This window comes from Lissotriton helveticus, chromosome 10, assembly GCF_964261635.1.
Source record: "Lissotriton helveticus chromosome 10, aLisHel1.1, whole genome shotgun sequence".
NCBI lineage: Eukaryota > Metazoa > Chordata > Amphibia > Caudata > Salamandridae > Lissotriton > Lissotriton helveticus.
In genome coordinates this window covers 1003650970-1003675763 of record NC_136071.1, presented here as the reverse complement: position 1 = coordinate 1003675763, position 24794 = coordinate 1003650970, and the positions used below count along the sequence as shown (strand labels likewise).

The following is a 24794-nucleotide window of genomic DNA, read 5'->3' as shown; positions in this document are numbered from 1 at the left end:
TCTATCTATCTATCTATCTATCTATCTATCTATCTATCTATCTATCTATCTATCTATCTATCTATCTATCTATCTATCTATCTATCTATCTATCTATCTATCTATCTATCTATCTATCTATCTATCTATCTATCCAGATAGACAGTTGGGTAAGTAAAATTCTCTCTCCTGAGAGTGTCTGCCAAGGATTCCCACAGAGTAAATCTCTATTGGTTTGTCATGTGGGGTAACAAACACAAAAACCTTTGCCTACTATGGTAACCTGTGAGATTCAATGTGACAAAATAACTACCTGTGGGCTTGAAAATAGAGTAATAACAATCCACACTTAAATGCCTATTGACTTCAACATATGGTTTTCACAATGAATACACCAAGGCTAGTACCTTTAACAAACAGATTAGGAAATTTGCCATGATCATTGGCTTGCCACTATAATTATCGCAGTCTTGCTGTATCGAGTATAAAGTTTCACTCAAGCCAAAGAAATGCAATAGAAGGAGTAATTTTAGTCAGAGCCCACAAATTCGGCCATACGCAATTTTGGATCTTGTGTTTCTATAAGCAGATCTGACTATTTCTAAACCTAACTTCAACTCGGAGGAGAGGAGTTGGCCTAACGGCTAGGGCGCTCGACCTCGGACCTGGGGATCTGGGTTCGAGTCTCGGTAACGACGCCAAAACCTCCTGTGATTCTGGGCAAATCACTTAATCTCCCCGTGCCTAAAAAATGAAAGTGTGTCCTCATGTAACTTAACTGGAAAAAATATGTAAAGCGCTCTGATACCTGATTCGGTTCGGGTCTAGTTCGCGCTATATAAAACTCTGCAAAAAAAAAAAAAAAACTTGGGTGCCCAGAAGTGTTTGCAAACTAGGCAACATATACTGCATGTGAGATTAATGACGCTGCCTGTCCTCTCCACCTCAGCTTTGTCCAGGATTGAACAAGTCTGTATAGCTAGGTTACTGAACAATAACACACAAAACGATGGAAAAGTTCAAACAAAAGTAACCCCATAAAGGCACGTTTACGATCCGACAGGGTATCTGCTGCCCTGAGTTTTTCGGTGAACCTGAAATTTTTGGACTCTCCAGGTCTGACACATCATCACGGTGATGCACTATTTGTGATTTGGCACACCAGAAGTCACTGAACACTGCATCTGAAAAGAATGTGGTTCTGTTGTGCAAAGTTTCCTTCTTTTAAAAAATGTACTATAATGTGCTCTGCAGGTGCACATGACAGTCACACTATAGCACCTTAGCATTTGCGGTGTTTAATAACAAGCATGTAGTCTGGCGCATCTTTCAAAAAGCAGTTGGAAACTTTACTATTGCATACAGTTACTAGGTAACCAATGAGCTGAGTTTGGGACAACAGCAGGGTGGAGAGATAAGTTACTTATTATTTCGAAGCCTACCATGTTTGCTAAAGACTTCTTGTGACTTTCTGAAAGCTTTCCTGGGAATGTATTCTGCCCAATGCTTGTTACTGGCGTTATGTTTTGTAACTAAAGGTGGCTTGCTTTTGATTTGCTGGCTTTATTTGCTTGAGGCTGTCCAGCTTGAGTTAGTACGTTCCATGGAGCTTAGCTATTTACTGTATTCTTCCACAAGTGCTCTCTTTCTGTAAAAATACCTTTAAATCTTGTTCTTATCCTGTCATGTTTGCCGTGCATGCAAAGACAGAGGTCAACTATCAGGCTCTGTCTTCGGAGAGAGCTTGATGTTTACTTTCTTTCTCAGACTTCAAAATGAGAGCATATATGTGACAATCTTGCTATGAAAGGAAAGGCTTTTTTCTAGCACCCAACACAATATAATGTCTGTAAATGAACTGAGCAGATTCAAAATATATCAGAATTAGGAAAGCGCAAATGAAGCAAATTTGTTTGTAATTCTGAAGTATGGTGGTAACAAATATATTAATACAATCACAAACCAAAACACTTGGTGATGACATTTCCAGACATTATCATTTTTATGCTGTGTACTTTTATCAGTAAAACTGTATGTCTGTGCAAATGTAATGGTCATTTCAATTGAAAATGAGTTGTCTATGCTGTCAGTGCACTACCACACCATGCATACTCTACACCTTTCACTCTACACACCTCCACTGTAGGATGCTCTACTGCACTCTTAGACATGCTAACTCCGTTTTATGACAATCAACTCCACTCCACAACATGCCACTCCACGATATGGTACTCAACTCTACGACATATCAGTCCACTCTGAGTCATGTCCCTCTAGTCTATGCCTGTCCACACCCCTCCACTCTGAGACACCCTACCAAACGCTACTCTGACACACCACTTCACTATATTCTATTCCATGCCATGACGCTCTGACACGACACTTTATAATCCTTTACTCCACTTTACGCTATGTCACTCCACTTTACTCCACTCTATGCCACTTTACTGTACTCTACACCTCTATACGACACTCTACTCCACTCTATGACATTCTATGCCCCCACTCTATGACACTCTACGACACTCTACGCAATGCCCTCTATGGCACTCCAGTCCACTTTACTACACTCTACTCTTTGACGCACTACTTTGCTCTATTCCACTCTACTTCACTCTATGCCACTCTACTCTACAACACTCAGCTCCACTCGATGCTACTCCACTCTATTCTACTCCTCTCTGTGCCACTCCACTCTACTGTATGACACTCTACTGTACGACACTCCATTCAACAACACTCTACTCCACTCTATGCCATTCCACTCTCAACACTCTATGCTACTCTACTTGATGACACTCAACTCTATACTTCCCTCTATGATACTCCAATCTGCTGAGAAAGGGGCATGCCTGTAGGGCCTACTTTCTTGCTTCCTGGGCCTTATACTGCAAAAAAACAACATTTATGTAATGTGGTGTATCGGTGCAACTAAGAATGTAGGATTACCGAAAATTGCACTGATGCATTTTTGCAATACATTATCAACATTTTCCTCGAGAAATAGCCATTCATAGTAGAACGTGGCATCCGTCACAACACATATAACAAACTTGTTTACCTCATAATTATACTCCCTACGAAAATCCATTTTGGTAGCACTTGTGTAGAATATATTTAACTGTCTGGTTCCTCTGCCTTAGAGCATGTGCTTGTATCTGCAGTTCATTTCAGCCAAGAATGCAATAAGCGCACTATGGTTCACACAAAAGGTGTGAGACCATACAAGTCGAATGAGGGATTTCACGAATAAGCACTTTGTTTATAAAAATATTCCAGTTACAGGAACACCTGTGTTTCTAGCAATAAAAGTATTCCCAGGTGTAATAATGTTGATTTTATTGGCACTTCTATGCTTGTCCCAGGAGTGGTTCTTTTAAGAGGAGCCGTCTGCACAGCATTTTGCACTTGCCATGTGGTGTTCATGGTACAATAAAGCTATTTACTGGCTAAGAGTTTCTTAGCAGTCATGAGGCAGGTTTCGGAATCATGCGGGTGGTGCGGGGGTGAAGAAGTCTGCAGTCAAGGCAATACTGGTATTGTTGTTGTTTTGACCATGAATGGCGAAAGGACACCAGGGACACATATTTGGATCCTGGCAGGGTTGTATTTAAATGGAATTACATCCAATTTCTGTATTTTGTTTTACATTTAAACGGGATTGCGCCAGTGGAATTTATTCCTCCATAGCTTTGCTGTGGTGAACAATTTACCACTAGTGAGGTTTCCTCCAGATTTAGCACTTCCACCAGAAAAAAAGATTTTACTAGATTTTTACAAAATTGTGCATTTACTTTTGAGAAAGTTCATGACCAGTTTGTGTTAATCCTGCTTTTGGAGCAAAAACTAGATTTGCCAATATATTGTGCTCACGTTTTTGTATCCACTCGAGTAAAAATGTCTCGCAAGACACAAGTAGGAGACTTGTTTGGGCAGAAAATTGCTTTTAATGAGACATTTTCTATGTAAATCGATCACCCAATGGATATTTTAATGTGAAAGTTGTGCTCAATGACGTAAAATTGTGAATAAGAAATGTCAAAAAAATGTACAAATTTTAAATATTGGAAATTTCAAGAATTAGATGGTAAACTGTGATTCTTTCTGCACCGGTTTGTGGCTTGTTCCTTTACAGACGTATCTATTGTCAAGATGTTCTACATTTATGATTCTCGTCCAACTGCTTGTTGATTCATGTGTATTTATCATTGTGATGAGATAATGTGATACGTTCTCTTTGTTTTTCTTTGTATGAAAAAATAAATAAAAACAAATAAAAAACAAAACAAAAAACAGATTGTTTTTTCGACTGCATTTGCAGTCGCAAAACAATCGTACATAACCAGTGCAACTAGCTATTAGGAAGGGATGCCTTTAACACGCCCCTACCCAACTAGCGTTTACAAAACCTATTTTGCGAGTCCGTAATGGCTTACCGACTTGCAAAATAGGGTTTGTGCTTACCACCACCCACATTAGCAGTCGCAAACTGGCCGAATTCTTGTTTGCAACCCTTAAACAGGATCGTACATCTGGCCCTTGCAGCCATGTTTACCTATTCCCCTGCTGCTGTCTTCATGACCTCTAAGACCAGTGATAGAAACATATGAAACTACCCACTGCCACCCCTTAATGACTATTAATGTGTGTCCAGTCCATAGTCTAATATGGACAAAACCGACCATTGAAGTTAACCCTACAGAAGAATGAGAGAAAATACTGTTCTGAAATGTGTGCTAAACAATTTTTTAAAAGAAAAATGTCACTGGTTTATTTGGAATGAATGTCTAGATTTGAATTAACAATTCTGATAAGTCACAGTGGAATAACTATGTGTAATTATGGAATACCCATTTTTTGGATTGGATTGATATGAGTGTTCGATTAGACAGATTTTCTCTTTTGAGTGGTGGCTTCAAATGAGAGAGGAGGAGAGAGAAATACACTTTACCACTTTGGGATTTGAAAGAAGTGGTGTGGTAAAGTTGAACATTTTTAGGGAGAGGTCTCAGAGCAGTAAGGCATTCAGCTTCTGTTTATTGATATTTCTCCCTCATTCAATGAAGCAGCAGAAGGTGAGACACATTCAAGCAGCGATCAATTGGCAACCTGGGGGTTGGAAATTTTTACCTATGCAACGAGAGCTAAAAGAAGCCGGTTTTATGCACTGTCTGCACTATTTGGCAAATATAGGCAGGCCAAACAACCACATATAAACCCATTGTAAACTTGTATAGTAATCTTTGAGGTTACATTAAGCTTACCTCTGCTCTGAGGAAACTGTTTTGAGGTTTGAATTCATTGTTGTAACATTATTTTCCTGGATCCTCAACTCACCACTTGTGCCTTTTATTTGCTTTGTAGCTTTAGACGGCCAACATTCCCAATGAAGATTCTGGTTATTTCTGTTTCACACTCATTTTACAGGGAATTTGTAATTCTTACATTCAGAATCATAGTACAATCTCACCTCAAGCAAAGTTTCTAATAATGCTTAGTAGTTTCATAAACACTCTTTCCTTTAGGCAGACCTCTTGCTTCTCCTTACCAGGCCCATGTTTGCTAGCTATATGATGATAGCAGATCCTTCTCCTGTGAATTTCCTAGCTAGTTTCAGAGGCTTGTAGTCAAGCAGCGTCTTGCAGAATCTGAATCCTAAGAATTGACCACAAATATGCAGACACATGCATACATGTACAATGGCAAAGGTTTTGATTTAAATGATATATTACACAGGCGATACCTTTTAGTGTTCCTTATATGTGACATGTGACTATGTGGAGCACCATATGATTTTCATTTTGACTTTGAGCCATGTAAATAATAATTATTTTGTTTTCCAGCATATATTAAAGCTTTTGGAATTACTTTCCAAGTTACATTGATATTAACATGTTTTTAGTTAGACAGCTACTTTTCTGCTGTATTCTGTTCTATTCACGGGTGCCCTTTATAGATCCTATATCAGGAGGGAGCCCAGAAATATGGAAGTTTGTGGAAAACTGTAAAGGATGTACCTATCTACAGATGATCAATGAACTTGGGCTAAAAAATAATTTGGTAAAAGCTTTCCTTTCCCACTACATGTTCCATTGCTATTAAATAGTTTTGGGTCTGGCTATTTACTGCCAATTCTTACGGCTAGTAAGCCCAAAAACGTGTTTGATTTTTTTGTTTGAAACTTACGTAGGTGTTGTCCTGTTGAGCATGTAGACCTATGTGGAGTTGTCTTTGAGTACTCCCTTTGTATATAAGTTCCTGCAGGTTGAAAATGCAATGCAGTGTTCTGGATAAATGCAGACAATAACTAATGTTCTAAAATAATGTTCCTGGCTCACTCCATAAGAATTGAGCAGATTAATTTATTCAGAGAAGGTGTAGCTTCTAAAACATGATTTGTTTTTATTTTGTTGGTAATATAACCACGCAGATTGCTTTACGTATTTGCCTACTATCATGTGCATGAATGAATAGTCCCATTTTCCCCTTCTTTTCTAGATGCTTTCCAAATCAATTGAACAGCTCAGACAGCCAGGCAGCCATCTAGAAGAAGCTGAGGAAGAGCTCCATGGAGATCATCCGATGCAGGAGGACAGGGCGCCCTCTAGTGCAAGCAACATTAGAAGCAACACCAGAAGTTTTGTGGATGGTAGACATGGGACTCAGCTGGGTTCAGTGAAGGTGAAAGATGAGCCGCCGGACAGCGATGAAGAAATTCAACCCCAGCAAATGGAATCTGGGGACCAGGCATCTTTTATGCAACAGGTAATAGGCACAGATTTAGCTCCTGGTTTTGTAATTAAAGTTATTATCTGAACATGGATGTGCTCTACCATTAAGCCTTGACAAGAATACCCCAGTATCTGCCAAATAAAGAATGTCTGTGAATATCGATTTAGAATTTTAAAGCAGGGGATTTCTTTCAAACTATTGTCCTTGGAGGCCTTGAATGGACAAAATAACTCTTATCTGTGTGCAGTGATTGGAAATGATCCCTTGTTGGTGAGCTGCTCCCGTGCAAGGAAAATGACTTGTCCTTGAGCAGCCCAACACCAACTAGTTGCTGTAAAATGGAACTCATTAGTGAAGGTAATTTGGAAAAACCAGAGTCTGGCCATGCTTTGTCCAGCCCTGGTTAATCAAACATTTCTTGATATTGTGTGAGCTCTACGCGTTGATGTCCTCTTGACTAGATGTAAATATTGTAAAACATTGTCATATTTGTGAATGTGGGTGCCAATTGCTTTGCGTGAATATATTCTAGTTATGTTTGAATCAGAATAGCTAGATATAACTTAATTTTGTCATCTATTGTGACATCGTGGCCCAGTTTATTTATATTTTAGCCTCTTCTTTTTTTTTATTCACAATTTAATACACAACAAATGCCTTCCCCAATAGAGGCATGTTCCCTACATTTTCCTCTTCCATCTAGGATGTTTTTATTCATTTCTTTTTATAAATGGCATGACCCAAGAAATCTGAAAATAATAACAAAAATGCATTCAAGCCAAACTGTTGCACTACATGATAAACTCTATGGGATGTTTCACATATTAAGAAAAAAACAGAGAGAAGAAAGGCACCATTTATAAGCTCCCTTTTAAGGTAGTTTTCTGTTTACTGTAGATCATTCGTGCAAGACCATTAATTTTTAGCTAGTTGCAAAGACTGAATTTTAATAAAAAGTTTAGTTATAGAGTGAGTGAAATTTGTGAAAGCATGCTTATGACGCAAATACTATTCAAAAAGTGCATCATTGTTCTATTTTTTTATGGCTACATTTCTTGTATAGAGTTGTTATTAAACATGGCTAGCAATATGCCTAGTTTGAAAAGTAATTGCTGTGAGCGACCCACTATTAACAGATAGCTATTGCCAAATAAACTTTGGAACTACCTTCGTCCTTTCAGATAGTTTTAAAGTAGGTACCACAAAAATGGGAAAATTGCAGACTTTGCACGTATGGGGCCTCCCCTGAAATGCTGATAACAATTGTGTTTACTTTCCCAATTGAAGGGAAACAATGTATAATATGCTATTTTAGAGACATACAGATTGCTTTTAAATCTAGTGACTGACAAAATATTCAAGTTACATTTCGATTTCAAATGCTATGATTAAAGAAAACATTTTTTTAGCTTTATATAAATCACTGAGCATTTTCTGTTTATAGGAAAGTAAATGAAAGACTTAGGATATCAGGTGGCATACTACGATTTAAAAAGTGGCTCAAAGAATGAACAGTCCTGCAAGATAAACATTCAAAAAATACTTTAGAGGCCCATGTTTGTTAAAAGTTAGCACATTTTTATACAAATCTCTGCCAAGGAAGGTGATTTATACAAGGCTGATAGGTAATGCCTTCAGGCAACAGGAATTCCAAAAAATTAAGCTCAAAGAAGTTTAGAGGACGGTAGGAGTGCTACTTTGCTTACCATTTTCAGTGGACACTGTTAGTGAGAAGAAACAATGTTAAGAACATTGGAAATTAAGTTTTTCTATGAAATAGCCCGTTCATCTTCTCTTTTGTATGGCTTGTTTACAGGTTTAAGTTTGTAACACAAGCAAATAACTCCCAAAGTCAATCCCCTTCAAATTAGATTAATAAGAAACTGACCTTGAACTCGTGGCAAGTTTTTTCACCATCTGAAATATCTATGAATTCCAAAGCCATGGTACTACATGATACATTAGCCCTTTTAAGAAAGAGGCACCTATTTTGCCAAATGTAGAAGCAGTTTGAATGTATGTTATCAGCACGTGTTATTTACATTTTGTGTCTTATATTTAAAGCTTTTCTTATGCAATGTCTAGTTGCAAAAGATCCATTATCCTTTTTTTTGTGAAGTCCTTGGCCCCATCCAAATACCATGAATGAGTGCATTCAACAGTGTGCCCCATTTTACTGTGTCCATTTTGCTGTAGGTGTCTCAAAAAGACTGACACCCAACATTCATCACCAACTCTATTTAAAGCCCAACATAATTCTGATCATTAATACATAGTCTCCTCACATACAACAAAAAGGAAACACCCACAACTCTTTAAACATCTCACTCGAATGAAAAGTGTCAAAAACAGATGAGTTGAAAAAGGAAGTCATAAAGCTCATTCTTGCACATATTGGGCTTTTGTGCAAGCATACATCTCTCTGTCTCAGAAAAAGGGATAGTGCATCTTTTAAAATACTTTCATTTAAAAAGGATCATTATTTTGCAACATATGTTTTGGAAAGAAGCTCCAGAAGACATTTTTTTATAATGTCTAGACGTGATTGAACAAAGCCCTCAATGGATGTCCAGTTCCTAAAATGTTGTGCCCTCTAAACTCAAACAAGAAACTACCTAATATTTATACAGGAAAACACTGGGGATAATTACCATTTTCCAACTGCTAAATGTCTGTTAGCATATAATTTAATGTATTTATTTTACTTTACACCTTTGAAAGCGAGTCTCTTGTTTTATGTTGTATATAAATTATGTTTGTATGTTCACTTATTTGCCTTCTGGTATAAGTGTATTCCGTTCTCAAATAAAGTTTTATTTTTAAAAATACCCCCTTTTATACTTTGGACTTTCTGTAAGGTTTTTCATTTATTTTTTATGTCTGCCTAAATGTGCTTCCTTAATTCTGTATCATAAAATCCGGCTATGCTGTTTAAATCTCGCATTTTTAGAATAATACATATCTCGAGCACAGGTTGAGCTTTAAATTGAAACCTACATTGAGCCATGTGCAAACTCACATCTAGTCAACATCTAGGTGCATGCTTATTTTTAGTACAGTTTTAACTTGTGTTCTCAGATAGTTGAGTACAAGAAGATCGTGGCACACTAACAACTTTGGCAAAATATCGGGAGACTCAGATGCCTAATACAACCACAGTCAGAAAGCCTCCTACCTTAGATCGGAGGCTTTCCGACCGAGATACACAGTTTCAATTCCAACCGGCTGATTACACTACAGCTGACCCGAATTTAAACTGGCCCGTAATCCAAGTGGATAGCTTTTCTTCCATCCAGATTGTGATGCACGGTTTCCGACAGGCTTTCCATGTTGGGCTTTCTGACATGGAAAGCCTGTCGGAAAGTGTGTTCGGGAGCCCTAGCAGGGCCCCCTTTTTTCTGCGGCCTTCGGTTGGGGGCCAAGGGGGATCCTTTGGTGCCCCTTTGTTGATCCCTACACTATATGGCAGGCACCCTGAGGTGTCTGCCAAGAGGGTCAGGGATGAACACAACCTACCATTTCCCTATGGGAGCTTGTGTTATTCCCAGTTTATGGCAGTAACACATGCTCCCAGGGGGAAATGTGGGAATGCAACTGCACCATGTGCGGGCGCATTGTAATTAGGCGGTTAGAATCACCGACCGGTGGTCGGTCGGTCTCATTTCCACCACAGTGTCGGTCGGCCCAAAATATCAAAAGGTAAGTACATATAGGGAGATATAGATTTACTATTTTTAACTCCACATCTATGTACCTTAAAGGCATATAAATCTTCAAGATACATAGATGTGGAATTAGGTATAGAAAATCTTTACATACTTATCTATAATATTTTATCAATCACTATTCTGTATACATTATCAAGGTGCCATGATAGTCTATAGTTAAAACTGAGGATCCATACATTGTCAGCCACATTAGTATAATCAAAATCATTACTTTCAGTATCTGGTGAAAACTTATATTGCACATAAAGGGTAACTGTTGTGCTTTGAGTAAAACATCCGAATTACAATGACATCACGGCTGACAACACATGCTGCAAAGGTACAACACTGCATCATTTCTTATTTTACTATTTCTCATTACTTCTGATTTCTGATACCCCAACACCTTGCAGTGTTTACAGTATTATATAGTTAATATTTTCAGAAAGACAAAAAAAAAGGAAATCCACAAAACCAATCCTTTATTTAGTGTCTGACACTTTTAACCTTAACAAATTACGTTTACTTAAGAATGACTAAAATATCAAGGCCATTTTAATAATAAAGTTCAAATGTCCCAACAAGTTGGAAGGGAAACAAAGTGATATATAGCAAATATGTGTGTCCAATTATATATAATACATAATCCTGTAAAATAGCTAGAAGCTTCACAAGAGCATTTTTACATTTAGCAGTTTAGGAATTATTTCTGAATATTGTCATAATTTGACAATTTTTCTTTTCTCAGCTGTGGCTTAATATGGTATTTCCTGTATCCAGTTGCTGAAAAGAGTTTTAACTTTATTTTAGGATTTCCTTTTTTTCAGAAATATTTGTCCTATCGTAATTGCTTTTGTAATGTGAGGTTCTTGTACATTTCCTCAACCTTTACGAATTATTATTGAGCTTAATTGTTCTAGAGAGCATCTGTGACCGTACAGTGCCAACCCAATGAAAGTTAGCTGCCAGTTGAACCTTATAAATAAATCTAATTATGTATGGGTGGTTGGCAACAATATTGTTGCTTTTTCAATGTATATCTTCAACAATTTTTGCTTATCAGACTTACTTTCTTACCTTCTAGTCTGGATCTATCTTTCGATATTCCACAAGAAGTGTGGCCAGTGTGCCACATTAACTTTTCAACCTAACGTCTTATCTCAAGCTCTGTATCTTTACTGATGAGTTTCAATTTCATGGTGTTGACTTAGAAAATGCTAAAAACAAAGGGCTTTTGTCCTTCTGGTGTAAATGTAGAAAAGTGCCCAGGAAAATGTTATGTTTGTGGAGTTCCAGAGTTCTTCATTTCGAACCTTTCATCCTATACTTGCAACCATGAGACACACAGGCAAAGCCTACTTTCTTCATTTTACGGAGCCTGGTCTTGCGCACCACATTCTGAACAGTTCCATTTCCTACTCTGAATAAAGCATTTGGTGCAAGGCACCAGGGTGCACTTTTTTCGCTTTGTGTACAATGGAAGGTTTTAGTTGATTCTCTGGGCATATATATCTCAAGAGCAAATGGAAATTGCTATCACCTGAAATATTGTGACTACTGTAAAACAAGTTTTAAATAGATTCCTACAGTTTATAGAAGACGTAATTCAGCCACAGTAAAAAATTATTTCAACACTTGGTGCTAAGTTTTTGACCTCTGACTTCCGACATCTTGTCAAATCTCACAATATCAAGCTATGCATCACACCCCATATTAGCACACCATATCACTAAATTCCATCATATACTACATATTACCACACCACGATCCACCTCATTCAGTTCAGAATTCTGAGGGTTTTATTTTTGTGTACTTTAGAATTTTTCCTGATTAAAACTAAGTGAAAACTTTATTTTTCAGCTACTTTTTTCAGCTGCACAAGTAACACTGCATTTTGTCTACTGGATTATGACACAAATATGTTACGTTACCTTCTTGATGCTAATATTATTCCTAATACTTTTTTAAGGCTAGCACAAGTTTTAAATTCCTCTTTTCTTGAAAGGTTTGCTCATTGAATGTTTTTCTTTTTGCAAAAACCATTACAAGAATTAAAGAGTCAAATTTACAAAAATACTTTGCGTTCAATAATGCAATGCTGCACAAAGCAACTACCATCACAAGTGCAAGAAGACAATTTAGAAATTACAGTTATGGTTTGCAATTCACAACTGCCTCTGCAAATCACAATATACATAATGTGAAACCTTGTAAACTGCATAACAAATCCAGTGTCAACTAGGTTTTCCAAGCTCCTTAAACTCACAAGGCAATGTATTTATGTTTTCAAGTAAGATGAATTCAAAGCATAGAATTCTTACTGACTACAGCGGCCAGGTAATAACAATTCATGGTAGCAGTTGCATGATTTGGAGAGCTTTCCCTGTATGTGACAGCTGCCAGATTCAGGGGTGGCAGAAAGACTTCCTGTCAATAAATCCATGTTTCGCTGTGTGTTCATTTCACAGTTCACCACAATTGGTGGTATTGTGAGCACTGTCCATATCAGTGATGGTGGTTGCAATGCTGGCACTTTGTACAACCAAGTCCACATGTCTACTATCCTTTTCAAACCCTCGGCTCTACATTTACAGCTGGACACAATGAGGCAAAGATCTTAAATCCACTTTGTGCATATTAATGAGGCTGGTCTTGTGTACCTTATTCTGAACTGCTCCTTTGACCTGCACTAAGTAGTGCATTTGACACAAGGCTACTGGGTGGGCCTTCCTGCTGTCCTGCACTATGCAAGGTTTGTGTATCACTGGGAGATGTCTAGTTCATACATCCTGCATCCGGTCCAATATATTAAATGTTAATTGCTATCACAGGAAATATGTTTTGAGTTGCAGGAATATGCCAAGGAAGAGAGTGTTATGAATGAACGGAGCCCTTACATTCTGCAGGCTGATTCCAACAGTTCATAGAAAATAGTAGTAGAAAAATCTTTTACACAGTAGGTGCTATTCATTTCCCACTTTACTGCAGATGTCTCATGTTGTCACCACACAACACTATAACGCACATCATCCCACCACAGCATCACACCTCACCACATTTTAGAACACTAACTCCAAATACCATTACATATTGTCATACCACAATTCACCACGTCACTATCTTGGCATGATGCTCTTAATTTTACACTCCTGTGACAACACAATCCACTCACCTGACACAATGATTAATTCTCCTATCTGTTCAATCCATATTAACCATTCTCTAACTTGTCACTCAACTCTCCTACCTTCACTCTCCAATGCCCAAACTATAGACTTTACTCACCTGGTACCATAATCCTGTTTCCACACTTCATTCTTCTAACCACTCCCTCCTGGCTCGCTGCAGTGCTGTCCTGATTCCAAGACCATTCAACTGGCTCCATTTTTTTTACTCAGCACCTCTCTCCCCAAGTACTTAATATAAACACATCAGTCTATAGATATCATTCTCCTGAGTTTACAGTGGGTAAATTCACATAAACTCTACTAACTCTGCATATCACACTCCTGGAATAAAAATGAGGATAGGACATATAGAAACTGTAAAAAAGAAGGACAACATTGGAGGTTTTCTGGGGGATTGTTTAAAATTGGAACACCATACATGAAATAAAAATGATTGCCACATTGAAAAGACTTAACATGATAGGAGAAATTGTCATATAGGTCATATGTGTGGAGCGAGTTAGTATATGAGCCATCTGTTTAGTAAGCAAGAACTAGCTTGCGAAGGTATTTTAAAAAAATGTCTCTCTCTGAAAGGAAATCAGTGAGTGACTCATTTCAAGCCTTGGATGAATGTGGTCTTACTGAGACCATTTAAGGGTAGAGAAAGCTGCCTGATTGTAGGTGGTTTTAAGTATATTTGCACATATATTCACCAATCCTTTTAGTGTTAATTGCAGTAATCTAAGCCTGGGTGGATCCTCAGCATTCAATGGTGACTGTTGGAGAAAATGAGGAATGTAGGTTTAGAGATGGTGGAACAGCTGAACGGAAAGTTGTAGAGTCAAGAAGAGGCCACCAGCAAAGGTTACAGGTGTTTGAGACTGGCACCAGTGGGAGAAGGATGCCCAGCGAGTGCTACCATCATTATTATTATTATTAAGAGAAGATAGAGTAAAGTCATTAGTGAGAAATAAAACATTGGTTGCAATATCATATATTTTTCATTCAAGAATTAATTTATTTAAGTCGATGTACAAATCAAGAAGCACCTTTCTTTTGCCTGTCCAGCTAAAGGTAAATATGGGTTTCATCTGTATAAATGTGTAAACATGACTAGTACCTTCTAATAAAACTTGAGAAAAGTGCTACCTAGGCATTGAACAGCAGCCATGACAATTCTAAGACCCCAGGAGGCAGGAAAGCTTATGGAATTAGGCGGTATTAGAGGCCGACTTTTAGAAGAGACTTAATTCATTATTCAGAGTAGTGCTTCTAAATTTGGTAATTTTACTGAGCTTGTCAAATAGAATCTAGATGATGACATGGTCAAATATGTGCTAAGGTACAACAGAATTTGGCTTTCTTAGCATCATGTATCACGATTTTTCATACTTTTATGTAGTCAAGGATTTGAGCGCCTCTGATACTGTAACATTCCAAATCGGAGTTCATCAAGGATGTAATGGCTTTTTTCAAATGTATTTCAGTCTACTGGTTCTATTTTCAACTCTATTAATTGCCTTGTTGAGTACCTGGTAAAACAGTAAGAAAATGGCAGCAACCTGCCCAGCCGTGGTCCGTGCAGGTAACAACAGTGGGGCGGGGAAAGGGGGAATTTCGAAGGACGATGCAGAGGGAAAATTAATGATTTATTTAATTTTTTCATAGCATCGTGCCTCGAAATCCTCCCTCACACTGCCCCACCGCGGTTACCTGTATGGCCCACGGCTGAACCAGCCTTACCCTAGAGGATTCTTGGAATGAATGTCTTATCAAATCATGGATGAGAATGTAATACTCTTAGTAGGCAAAGCTAGGGAAAGGTTCTACAGAGCTCATTTAGGCAATGATTCACAAAGTTGCATACACACCTATAAATCCGGTATTTGTAAAGGGTCTCAAGGCACTTGGGGCCATTGGGGAGATTAATTGAGCTATTTCCAGGAGTCACATAGTGATGAGTTGGGCTGCCGCCAGCGCTCCGGATTCAGCTGTCCTGGCCGTTGTGCCACACCTCTCCACCTCACCACAGCTTTCCGCATCAGCTTAAATTAGGTGCACAAATGCCTTCACTTACAAATGAGTAGCATTGTAAGTACTAAAACATCCGCTTCTCTGATTTTCTTTTTTTTCTTTTTACCCTTGAACAGCTTTGATTGTGCTGACTGAAGCCACCATAGGAGGAGACCATCTCCATGGGTGGGGCAGAGTTGTATTCTCCACCACATCAGTGGTTAAGCAGTCTATAAATGATCCCCTTACTGTTTCACTCAGAGTGCTAGGATGTTTTGATATTACTATTTACTTTCTTACATCACTCATTTGCACTTATACTTTTCCTCTCCATCAGTAGTTTCTGATTATTTTATTGTTTGTTGTTATGTTGGAATTTAAAAGCCATAGAAACATTGCAAAATGAAATGCAAAATTCTACAAACAGTGCTATATGGTAATTATTAGAAATTATGTTAATTTGCTGAAACGTTAATGTATAGCAGTTTGTTTCTAGTTTATGGTCATGTATGTTTTCTGATTAGAGGGTGCTGTTGCTCTAGAGACCAAACATTTAGCACATTGTACAGAAATCCTCAATGCATAGTTATTAGAATCCCAAACCCTTACTTTCACACAGGATGAGCTTTCAAAATATACCTTTGTTGGTATGTGCCACAGAGTTCAGATGTCCTTTTTTTAAATATTCAAACGACTGTAATGCCAAAAGTATAATTTACAAATGGATACACAAGTCTGGTTTTTGACGGCCCAGCGGTCAAATGCACCCTTTTCTTACAATATACTTTGGGGCATATTAAAAAAATATTCACGCAACACGGTAGCAAGCAAAGTTGCTGTACTGCGTTCCGTGAAAGGCAGATGGCAGAAATGCACCATATCACCTAAGATATGACACTTTCCTGCTGCCTCCTAGCGCTGGCACTCTGTGCTGCATAGCACCTGCGCAGGCACCATTGCACTATGGTGCAAGGGTGCCTTCATTATAGACAGGATTGTTTTGTGCACAAAGGGACACCTTCCTGCTCAGAAAAAAAGTTTACGATGATTACCTCTTTCTATGTGTGTTGCAAAATGCAGCAAATGTGGAAAGAGGAAATAACGAGGAGAAATACATTTATTTCTCCTTGTTACTCTCCACTGGGGACGGCGTATCATGTTGATGCATTCCTAGGTTTAAAAGTCTTTGTAAATCTGGTAGTGCACCAAAATCCATTGGTGGGTGCATGGGAACGCACATGCTCCACCCAGGGAACACCCTCCCAAATCAAGGTAACGAAAGGCAGCACTATGGGCTGCCTTGTGTTACTTTGTATTTACTAAACCACGCAAAGCCATTTCAAGTGACTTTGTATGACTTAGTAAATAACAACAATTTATTTACATTAGGGCTGCTCCACAAAAGTGATGCAACCTTAGTAAAGCTGCCCCTTAGTGTGGACTTTAGGTCTACCCATTTCAAAAACTGTATTCCCCGAACAACCTCTTTCAGCTAGACCTTGGCTCAGCCAGGTGGAGTATTAATTTCTCACCTGATGCATTTGGCTATTGGATGTATCCTTTGGCTTCTTCCACAGAGTTTGCATTAAACTGCAAGAGATGAGGACTACTTTATAATTATAGTAATCTCTACCTGCTCCTGCTGGCTCTCTCTAATGTGTCTCATCATTATGCTCTCATTTTTGTGACTAAGTACTTGCTTTTGGTTTCATAGAATCAAAGGGTGGCCTAACCTGAACACTCGATTTAGTAATGGCAAGGGAGCCTTAATTATCTTCCTTCCTATCTTGCTACATCATAAAACTAAAGGAGGACTCTGATGAAAACATCCTTGCCAGCCAACCATTTTTTTTAAAGAAATGGAAACAAACAAGCATTGGCAAAGCCAATAGGACGCACCAGTCAGAGAGCTATAGGCTTTGTCAATGGTAATGCGTTTGTGCACAGCCCTATAATTAAGGTCAGTCTACAATTTAACACAGTCACATCACAGAAATATCTGGGGCATACTTTCTTTCTGTTTCACACAAGATTCTGGGTAGGAATAAGTTACAGAGTGAATAATGCATGTGCATTGCACTGAATTGTGTTCTATGCTTTTTTAGGTTTGTCATTGTTGATGGCGTTTATAATATTTTGAGCATGCACAAGATAGTGCGGGTTTCACCAAACTTTTCGCCGATTATTATCCCTGTTCAATTTTGAAGTTTCATGTTAGATAGAAATTTACATTTTAAGACGAAACAAGGTGAAAGGAGTACAGTACAATACTGAAGTTACCCTTTACATATGCAGATTAACTCGTTGCGCACATTTGCATTTCTTTCAGGCAAGCAGGCTTATTTAGATGAATGAGCAGATTCAGCTTCAGAGCACAGGATACTCCCTGAATGACACTTTAGCTGAAGCATTCAAATGATCTGAATTAACCATCATGTCTTTTTATAAAAAGTAAGGGAACGGTTTTTCATAAATCAAACAGTCCCAATGAATTAATACATATTAAGAAGCATTGTCTCGCAGTTGTCACAGATTGTTTGATGGAGAAAGCGGAGGTTAGCTTGTTTCTCATTCTGGGTCATAAATCATTAAATCATTATACATCTGGCCTGGGTACTTGGGCAAACAGCCTGCCTCTCCCTGACCCCCCACAGAGATAGCTTATCGGCAACATCCTCAACACAGCTGCCCTCAGGTCTGCTTTGCGTATCTTGTTAAAAATCAAAAACAAGCACTGCATGCTGTACAAAAAGCAGACCCATGTGCACAGAAGCATAAGCAAGCTAACATCTAGGTGTGGGAGAGACCAGGAATCTGCTTGGAGAGAACAACAAGAGGAGGTGGGAGGGAGATGGAGGAGAGGTAAACAACTAAGGAAGAGGGGAGGGGGTGCAAACAATGACTGGAGGCATCATGTCACTTAGTTGGAGAGGAAGAAAAGGTGCTGTTTGCTTTGAGAAAAAAGTGTCTTGATGGGATGAGGGGCTTATTTGTATGCAAGGCAGCTTCTCTCTCTGGGCCATTGCTAAATTTGTTCTTTTGAAATTCAACAGAAAAATAAACCCAAGCCACTTAATATTTCATCTTATTGATGGAACAGCATCATGTGCATATCTCAGCTGTGAGTGAACAGATGATGGGCTAAACACAGCGGGATTAGCCACCTCGCCAACTCCCCAATTGTGTATTTCGGTACACACCATGCATCTCTGCCCAAATCCATAAAAACAGCAGTTGCAGCAGCGTGGTGGTGTGAGGTTAATTAAATAATAATGATGCCTCAAATCAAAAGAAAATAAAGTTTGTGATCCACTTTTAAAAAGTTCTCAAGTTTGGTTCTCAAGTTAGCAATTCTGACACTCTGCTCTCTAATGCGCAAAAACTGAAATTGCCCAGAAGAAGGTAACCCAGGAACAAAGTACTACAAGAAAACAGTGATGAGTTTAGACAAGAAGGAAGGTGGGAGGAGATTTCCGGGTGGTTCGAAGTATGTAAATTAAGAAGACATGCACCCAAAGCGCCAGTGACACTCACATTTAAGCAGTCACTTTGAAGTTAGAGAATCAAAAGGTGCCCTTAGGAAACAGCATCTTACATTTGATCTTGGTCGTTGAATGCACCGCAACTGTGATGAGATAAAAAAACAGATTCACAGGCCTGTTTAATGGAGGTCAGAGCCAGTGAAACCACGACCAGTTGTATGAAGTTCTCTTCAAAAAAGAAAAAAAGAGTTCTGAAAACATTTCTTAAATAAGAGCAGGAAATGGATAGTAGTAATTGGTCTTGGGAGGGAAAAGCACAGGAAGATCATCCAGGCATGCCATGGACAAATGGGGAGAAAGAATAGGGACAGCAACGATGGAGCCAGCAAATGGGAAGCCTATGGGCGGGCTAAAGCCCGCAAAGAATATACCATGAGTCTCTTCGAGATAGCGCACCCGCTGTCTAAAGACGAGACCTAAAAAGGACTGTGTTGAAGACAATGGAGTTTTTAATACAATCCAACTTGTATTCCTTGTCTGGCTTTAATGTGCTCTTGCTGCATGCGTGAGCACTTTAAACCCAGTACTATTGGCTTTGTCAATGTTTGCTTTCCATGCCATCAGTAGTCTATCGACACCTATAACTCTCCATCTGACAACACTTAATTTCATTAATATGCCATCGGTCTCCTAGAATCCTGGTAAGGGATGTTCAGAGAGTGTCTTGCTTTCATTAATGAGAAAGTTGACCGGGTGAATGGTGGAGCAATTGTTCCGAAATTCAAAGGGCCCAATGTACAAAAATAATTCTGCGAATAGTTGTGACATTTGTGATACTCCTGGCTTATTACTGGATTTCAGGAGTGAGCCATGACTACTCCAAAAGCAAATCATAGCAAAATGTTTGTGAATCAAGCCTCCAGTCTGAAGATCTCTTCTAGCTCTGAATAAACTCTATGTGCACGTGTACTAGACGATATACTGCAAAGTTTGACTTTGAGAACATAGAAATCCATGGTAATTTGTATAACATTTTACATTGTTAGCCAAAAATTGATCTTCACAGAGTGTGCTGAAACGTTCATATATCATAATAAAGGTGAGAGAGTGATAAATGTCACAAGAAAACAAAGTGTTTATTTATTCCGTTTTAATACTAAGGCTCTGGGTAAATGACAGAGCGGCTTGGGTGAAATTTTACTCACGAAGTCCGCTCAGGAATGCTGAAAATCCCCCAGTAAAGTAGATTATATAGATTCTAATGTTTACATTTGGGACAGGGTTGTATACATTTCATGCTTGCAAAACATTGCTATGAACTCTCACAGACATCTACGTTTGAGGGTCTTATTCCAGGAACTTTCCTACCCTGGACATGCAAGTAGATCTACTTCAGTAAAGGCAGGAACACGTGCACTGTCAAAGGACAGAAAAGAGAGGGAACACCTCTTTTTTTCAAGTGTTATAGAAGAAGGTGTTTACACCAGTAAAATAATTTTCTTGTGGAGTAATAACAATGTACCTTTGCACGCACTTTCTCACTATTTACTCAAGCAGTATTTCCCTTCCCACACATAAACAATCACCCGTGCAGTGCAAGTACACTTGCAACATAGCGGCAGCGTGTCTGTGCTGGCGTTTGGCAGCTTTCTTAGCACCAGCGCTAGGGGAAACACAAGGGTGCACTGTGTTCTTGTTAATACTTTGCATCTCTGCATTTTAAAAATGTGTGAGTGCGGCATTGCCAAATTTGGTGTAATTCCGCTCTCCGACTTTTTTGTAAATATACCCCACTTTGAGGTGGTAATATTGACAATACCAATAGATTTTTTTGCTTTCAGTATTGAATTGCCATTGAAGGTAAATGGTGTCATTGCAAATTTTTGTTTTTCACAATCTGAATATGTTACTTGTGTACTTTCCATTATCTAGGGAAAATCCATGAAAGGTGTAAAATGTACCACCAGTGAATAATAAAATGGCACCAGCCTGAAATTATCTGTGAATGTCATGAAGGGATCTAAAAACTAAAAATGAATTTGTTGTGACATGAGTGTTTATCCAATTAAACCAAGAATACACCAGATAATTCTGACTTGGGACCTTTTAAAATTCAACTCAAAGATTACCCTATCTAAGGAGATATTCACCTCCATTTCTAGAGAAATGCCGTTTCCTGTAGTTGGAGTTGTTATGTCAGTGGACATACTGCAATAGTGATGAACTAATCAATAATAGAAATGTTACTTTTTGAGTAATACAGCAGAGAAAAATTTGACACCAACCTGTATGTTTACCTTCAGTAATCACCAAATACAGTCAATAGTGTGTAATTACCATTCATAAACTGAAATCAAGTGTTCCTTACAGGCTTACACACAATTATATTTTTTTCTACTGATTGTACTAATGCTAACTGGTTACATATTAGTACAGCTAACCAAGTTATTCTACAAGACCCTAAATGTGCTGCCGGTTACCATCACATGCAAAAGCAGTAGCTTTATATATCTTCAAAGACATCAAAATCAGTAAATAAAATATTAAATTATGAACATATTTTGTCAGGAGGAACATAGTTGTTAGAAACAAGACCAGGTGAATGGGTACTTTGTCAGTACGATGACAGAGTAGCCTTTCCACCAAACTCATGTTCTGTCTGCGCTATTTAGACACAGGGAAACCTTAAGCGCTACTCTAGCTCCGTTGCAAGCATACTCCTCCGATGGCCTGATGTTGCATGGGCCATCAGTGGCTAACACATAACACTGTTACATTTTGAAGGAGGGCTGTTATGTTTGACAGAACCATTCATTAAACCTTTACAACATTGACAGGAACCAACATGACAGCGGCTGAAAGTGGACTAACTCTGGGTTAGGAACTATTTTTGGTTTGTCTTAGTTCAGGCTTGATTTAACATGTTAATCAAGTATACTATAATGCAAATACAGCGAAAAAAGATAACAAAAACTTATACCTTATGCCATATACTTAAATTATAGATTTGCAATCTTTCATGACCAAAAGGTCAACTTTGTTAGCCTGTGCATGAGACTTTTAAAAACATCACATATAAGATGTAGTGCAAATATACTCCAACATGTCTTACCATGATTCTCTTTATCCCTGTGAATTATTTCGGTAAATTCCAGGAAGTCAGGCTTTGTTTAGCTTACATTATGAAGATTTGTTTTCGCCTTCCATCTCTGAAACCAAGCGTTCATAAGGGCCACTACACAAATTCATAGGTGCCAGACTCTGAAATAAACATTATTGTCGGAAGCATTATCTCTGTTTTCAAATACAATTTGCAAACTTGTTGATATCTTGCCCTTCCAAAGAACTGCTTTGTTTAGAACACACAGGAGCATTTTTGGATGTGTGGGATGAGAAAGAAATGGAAGCTGCATCCAATTTGGGGGCTCTTTCCAAAAGGCTGGCTTTCTCAGAGTCAGATAGTTGCTGCTTTCACCTCTAATAATGTCTTGTACCAGGCATATCTATGAGTGGGCTATGAGTGGGGTGACAGTTAGCAGTAGAGTAAGTGAGATGGCCCTATGGAAGTGGCAGTGTGTTTAGATGTGTAGCTGGCGTCTCTGAAAATGTGTTAAGTTCAGGTCAGAGCTGATCAAATGACTATCTCATGTTGATTAAAGGCTAAGATGAGAGGGGCACATGGCTCATTTGGTGCCATTTTGTCATGAAGGTAGGCAGGGATGAAGCAGTCAGTAACTTTCCAGCCCATAGCTTGTGTGAGGTGAAAGGGCTGAGTAATGGCAGTCACATGTTGGTTAGTGCCTCCTGAAGTTCAGAAGGATGAAGCTGGCATCAGTTACCTATCCTGCTGGTAGGAATGCAATTCTTGTTACGAGACATCTGCACTGGTCGCCTAGCCTATTGGAGCTCCTCAGAAGCCAGCATGCCAGATGTGTATTTGGTCATGTGACATCCCATTACTTCTGAAAGGCCTTTAGGATTGTGGTGCAGTCAGTCACATACCCAAAGATTAAATATTGAATGCCACTGGGACTAGGATGGAATTGGTTACCAATCAGACCTATATGTATGTATGGCTAGCAGAGTGGGAAATAGGCAGGCTATTCAGTTTTAGGTTTAAACCTATAATAACTGATAAATCAGACTTAAAGGGAAACAGTCCTCATTAGTGTATTCATATGAACAATGATGAATCACAAACTAAGATGCCATTCGAAGAAAGAAAAGCGAGAATACATCATTTTTATTTCTTTCTGATGGGGCAAAGTCAATGTCACTTTGTTATTGTGGAGAAGTGTGGCTCAATGGTTAGAGCGGCAGACCCTGATGCAGAGGTCTGGCCCGGGACCAGGGTTCAATTCCTGCCTTGGCTGGTCTCGGCGGATCTTGGGCTCATAATTCCTCGGACCTGATTTCTCACCTCGGTGCCTACTCTAAGCATGGGTCCAACGCTGCAACTCTGGGCAATAGCTTGCTTAGTCTCCACAACTGCCCCCTACAGCGCTAGGGATGCCTGGTTGCACCCTGGGTATGCCCAGGAGTGGACATTTCACAGGGAAAAACCAGGAAGGGTTCCCTAGCGGTATGAGTACAGCGCCAGGACACTCAGGAGTATCAGTGCGCTTTACAAGTACGGCTACATTTACATTTACATTTATTCAAGGTAGAAGCAAAAAAGACTGGTCTACGATTCTTATTTTTGAGATTTGTTTTTTAGAGATATTGTTTGATCTTCCTTTGTGTACGCCAGCTAGGTTTGCTTTAGTTAACTTTGTCGGGTTTAGAAGCATGTCTTAGGTTTGATCTAATTATTTTGTTCATTATAGAGAATCTGAAATATTACACTCCTTTTTGATCTTTTGGTAGTGTTTAATTCTTTGACTAATTGGTGAAATGGCTGCTTATAAGAGTCTTGGGCAATATGTACTATAACATTTACCCACAGACAAGGAATGAATAACACCCTTTGATACCTCAGCTCCCTTTTTTAACAAGTCAATATTGGAAGCAGGTTAACTGCAGATCAACCCAGGCTTTAAACATTTAACGCAAGGTGTAGTCACGGGTACCTGCAGAAAGATTGCTGTTGCCAAGCAAATGGAATATTGGTGAAACATGGCCCAAGTATTTCCACTTAGTAACAAAATTCACAGCTGCAAGGTGCCCCATTCCTATGTGTGATACCTTCAGACACTCCTGGCTTTTTACCCAACAGCACTTTACTGCTGGGAGTTTTGAGCCCATAATAAATAGGTTAACAATTTTCAAGTCCCAGAACACAATGTGATGTCTTTAAAATGGTCAGGACTGAGTTGAAATTAGATATTTGCTATGTGGACACTTGCAAGCCTATGTCCACACAACAGCAGCACCACTTTAATGTAATCAGGCAAATAGTGTAGACATGCAGTGTAGACATGTTAATGTTAATAAAATGTATACAGCGCAACGGGTACCCTCAGGTGTCTTGGCGCTGTGCAGTGGTGATCATGCTTAAAGTATCAAGTTTCAGATGGCTTGGAATTCAGGGCTACAACTTAATCTAGTGTCATTCAAAACTGTAAAGGTTTCACAATGTACTATGTTGTTGGCATGGTTGGACACCCCTACAATGTCATAATATTCAGTTAGGAATAGGTGAATGCCCAAGCACTGTTTTTATTAAAACATTTGAAAATAGCACTGTTATTCTCTAAATCTAATAATCGCCC

General features: G+C 38.8%; 1 protein-coding gene across 2 annotated transcripts in view; it reads left to right on the top strand.

The window, feature by feature from the left end:
- Window positions 1-24794, top strand: part of HDAC9 (histone deacetylase 9) — a 2824806-nt gene that overhangs the window by 360322 nt on the left and 2439690 nt on the right. Inside the window, exon 11 of one of the 2 annotated variants that reach the window (XM_078663676.1) lies at window positions 6478-6744. In XM_078663676.1, coding sequence (XP_078519802.1) covers window positions 6478-6744 — 267 coding nt within the window. Of the gene's footprint in view, window positions 1-6477; window positions 9540-24794 lie in introns of those variants that run through there. The other variant, XM_078663675.1, reaches the window with a different exon arrangement.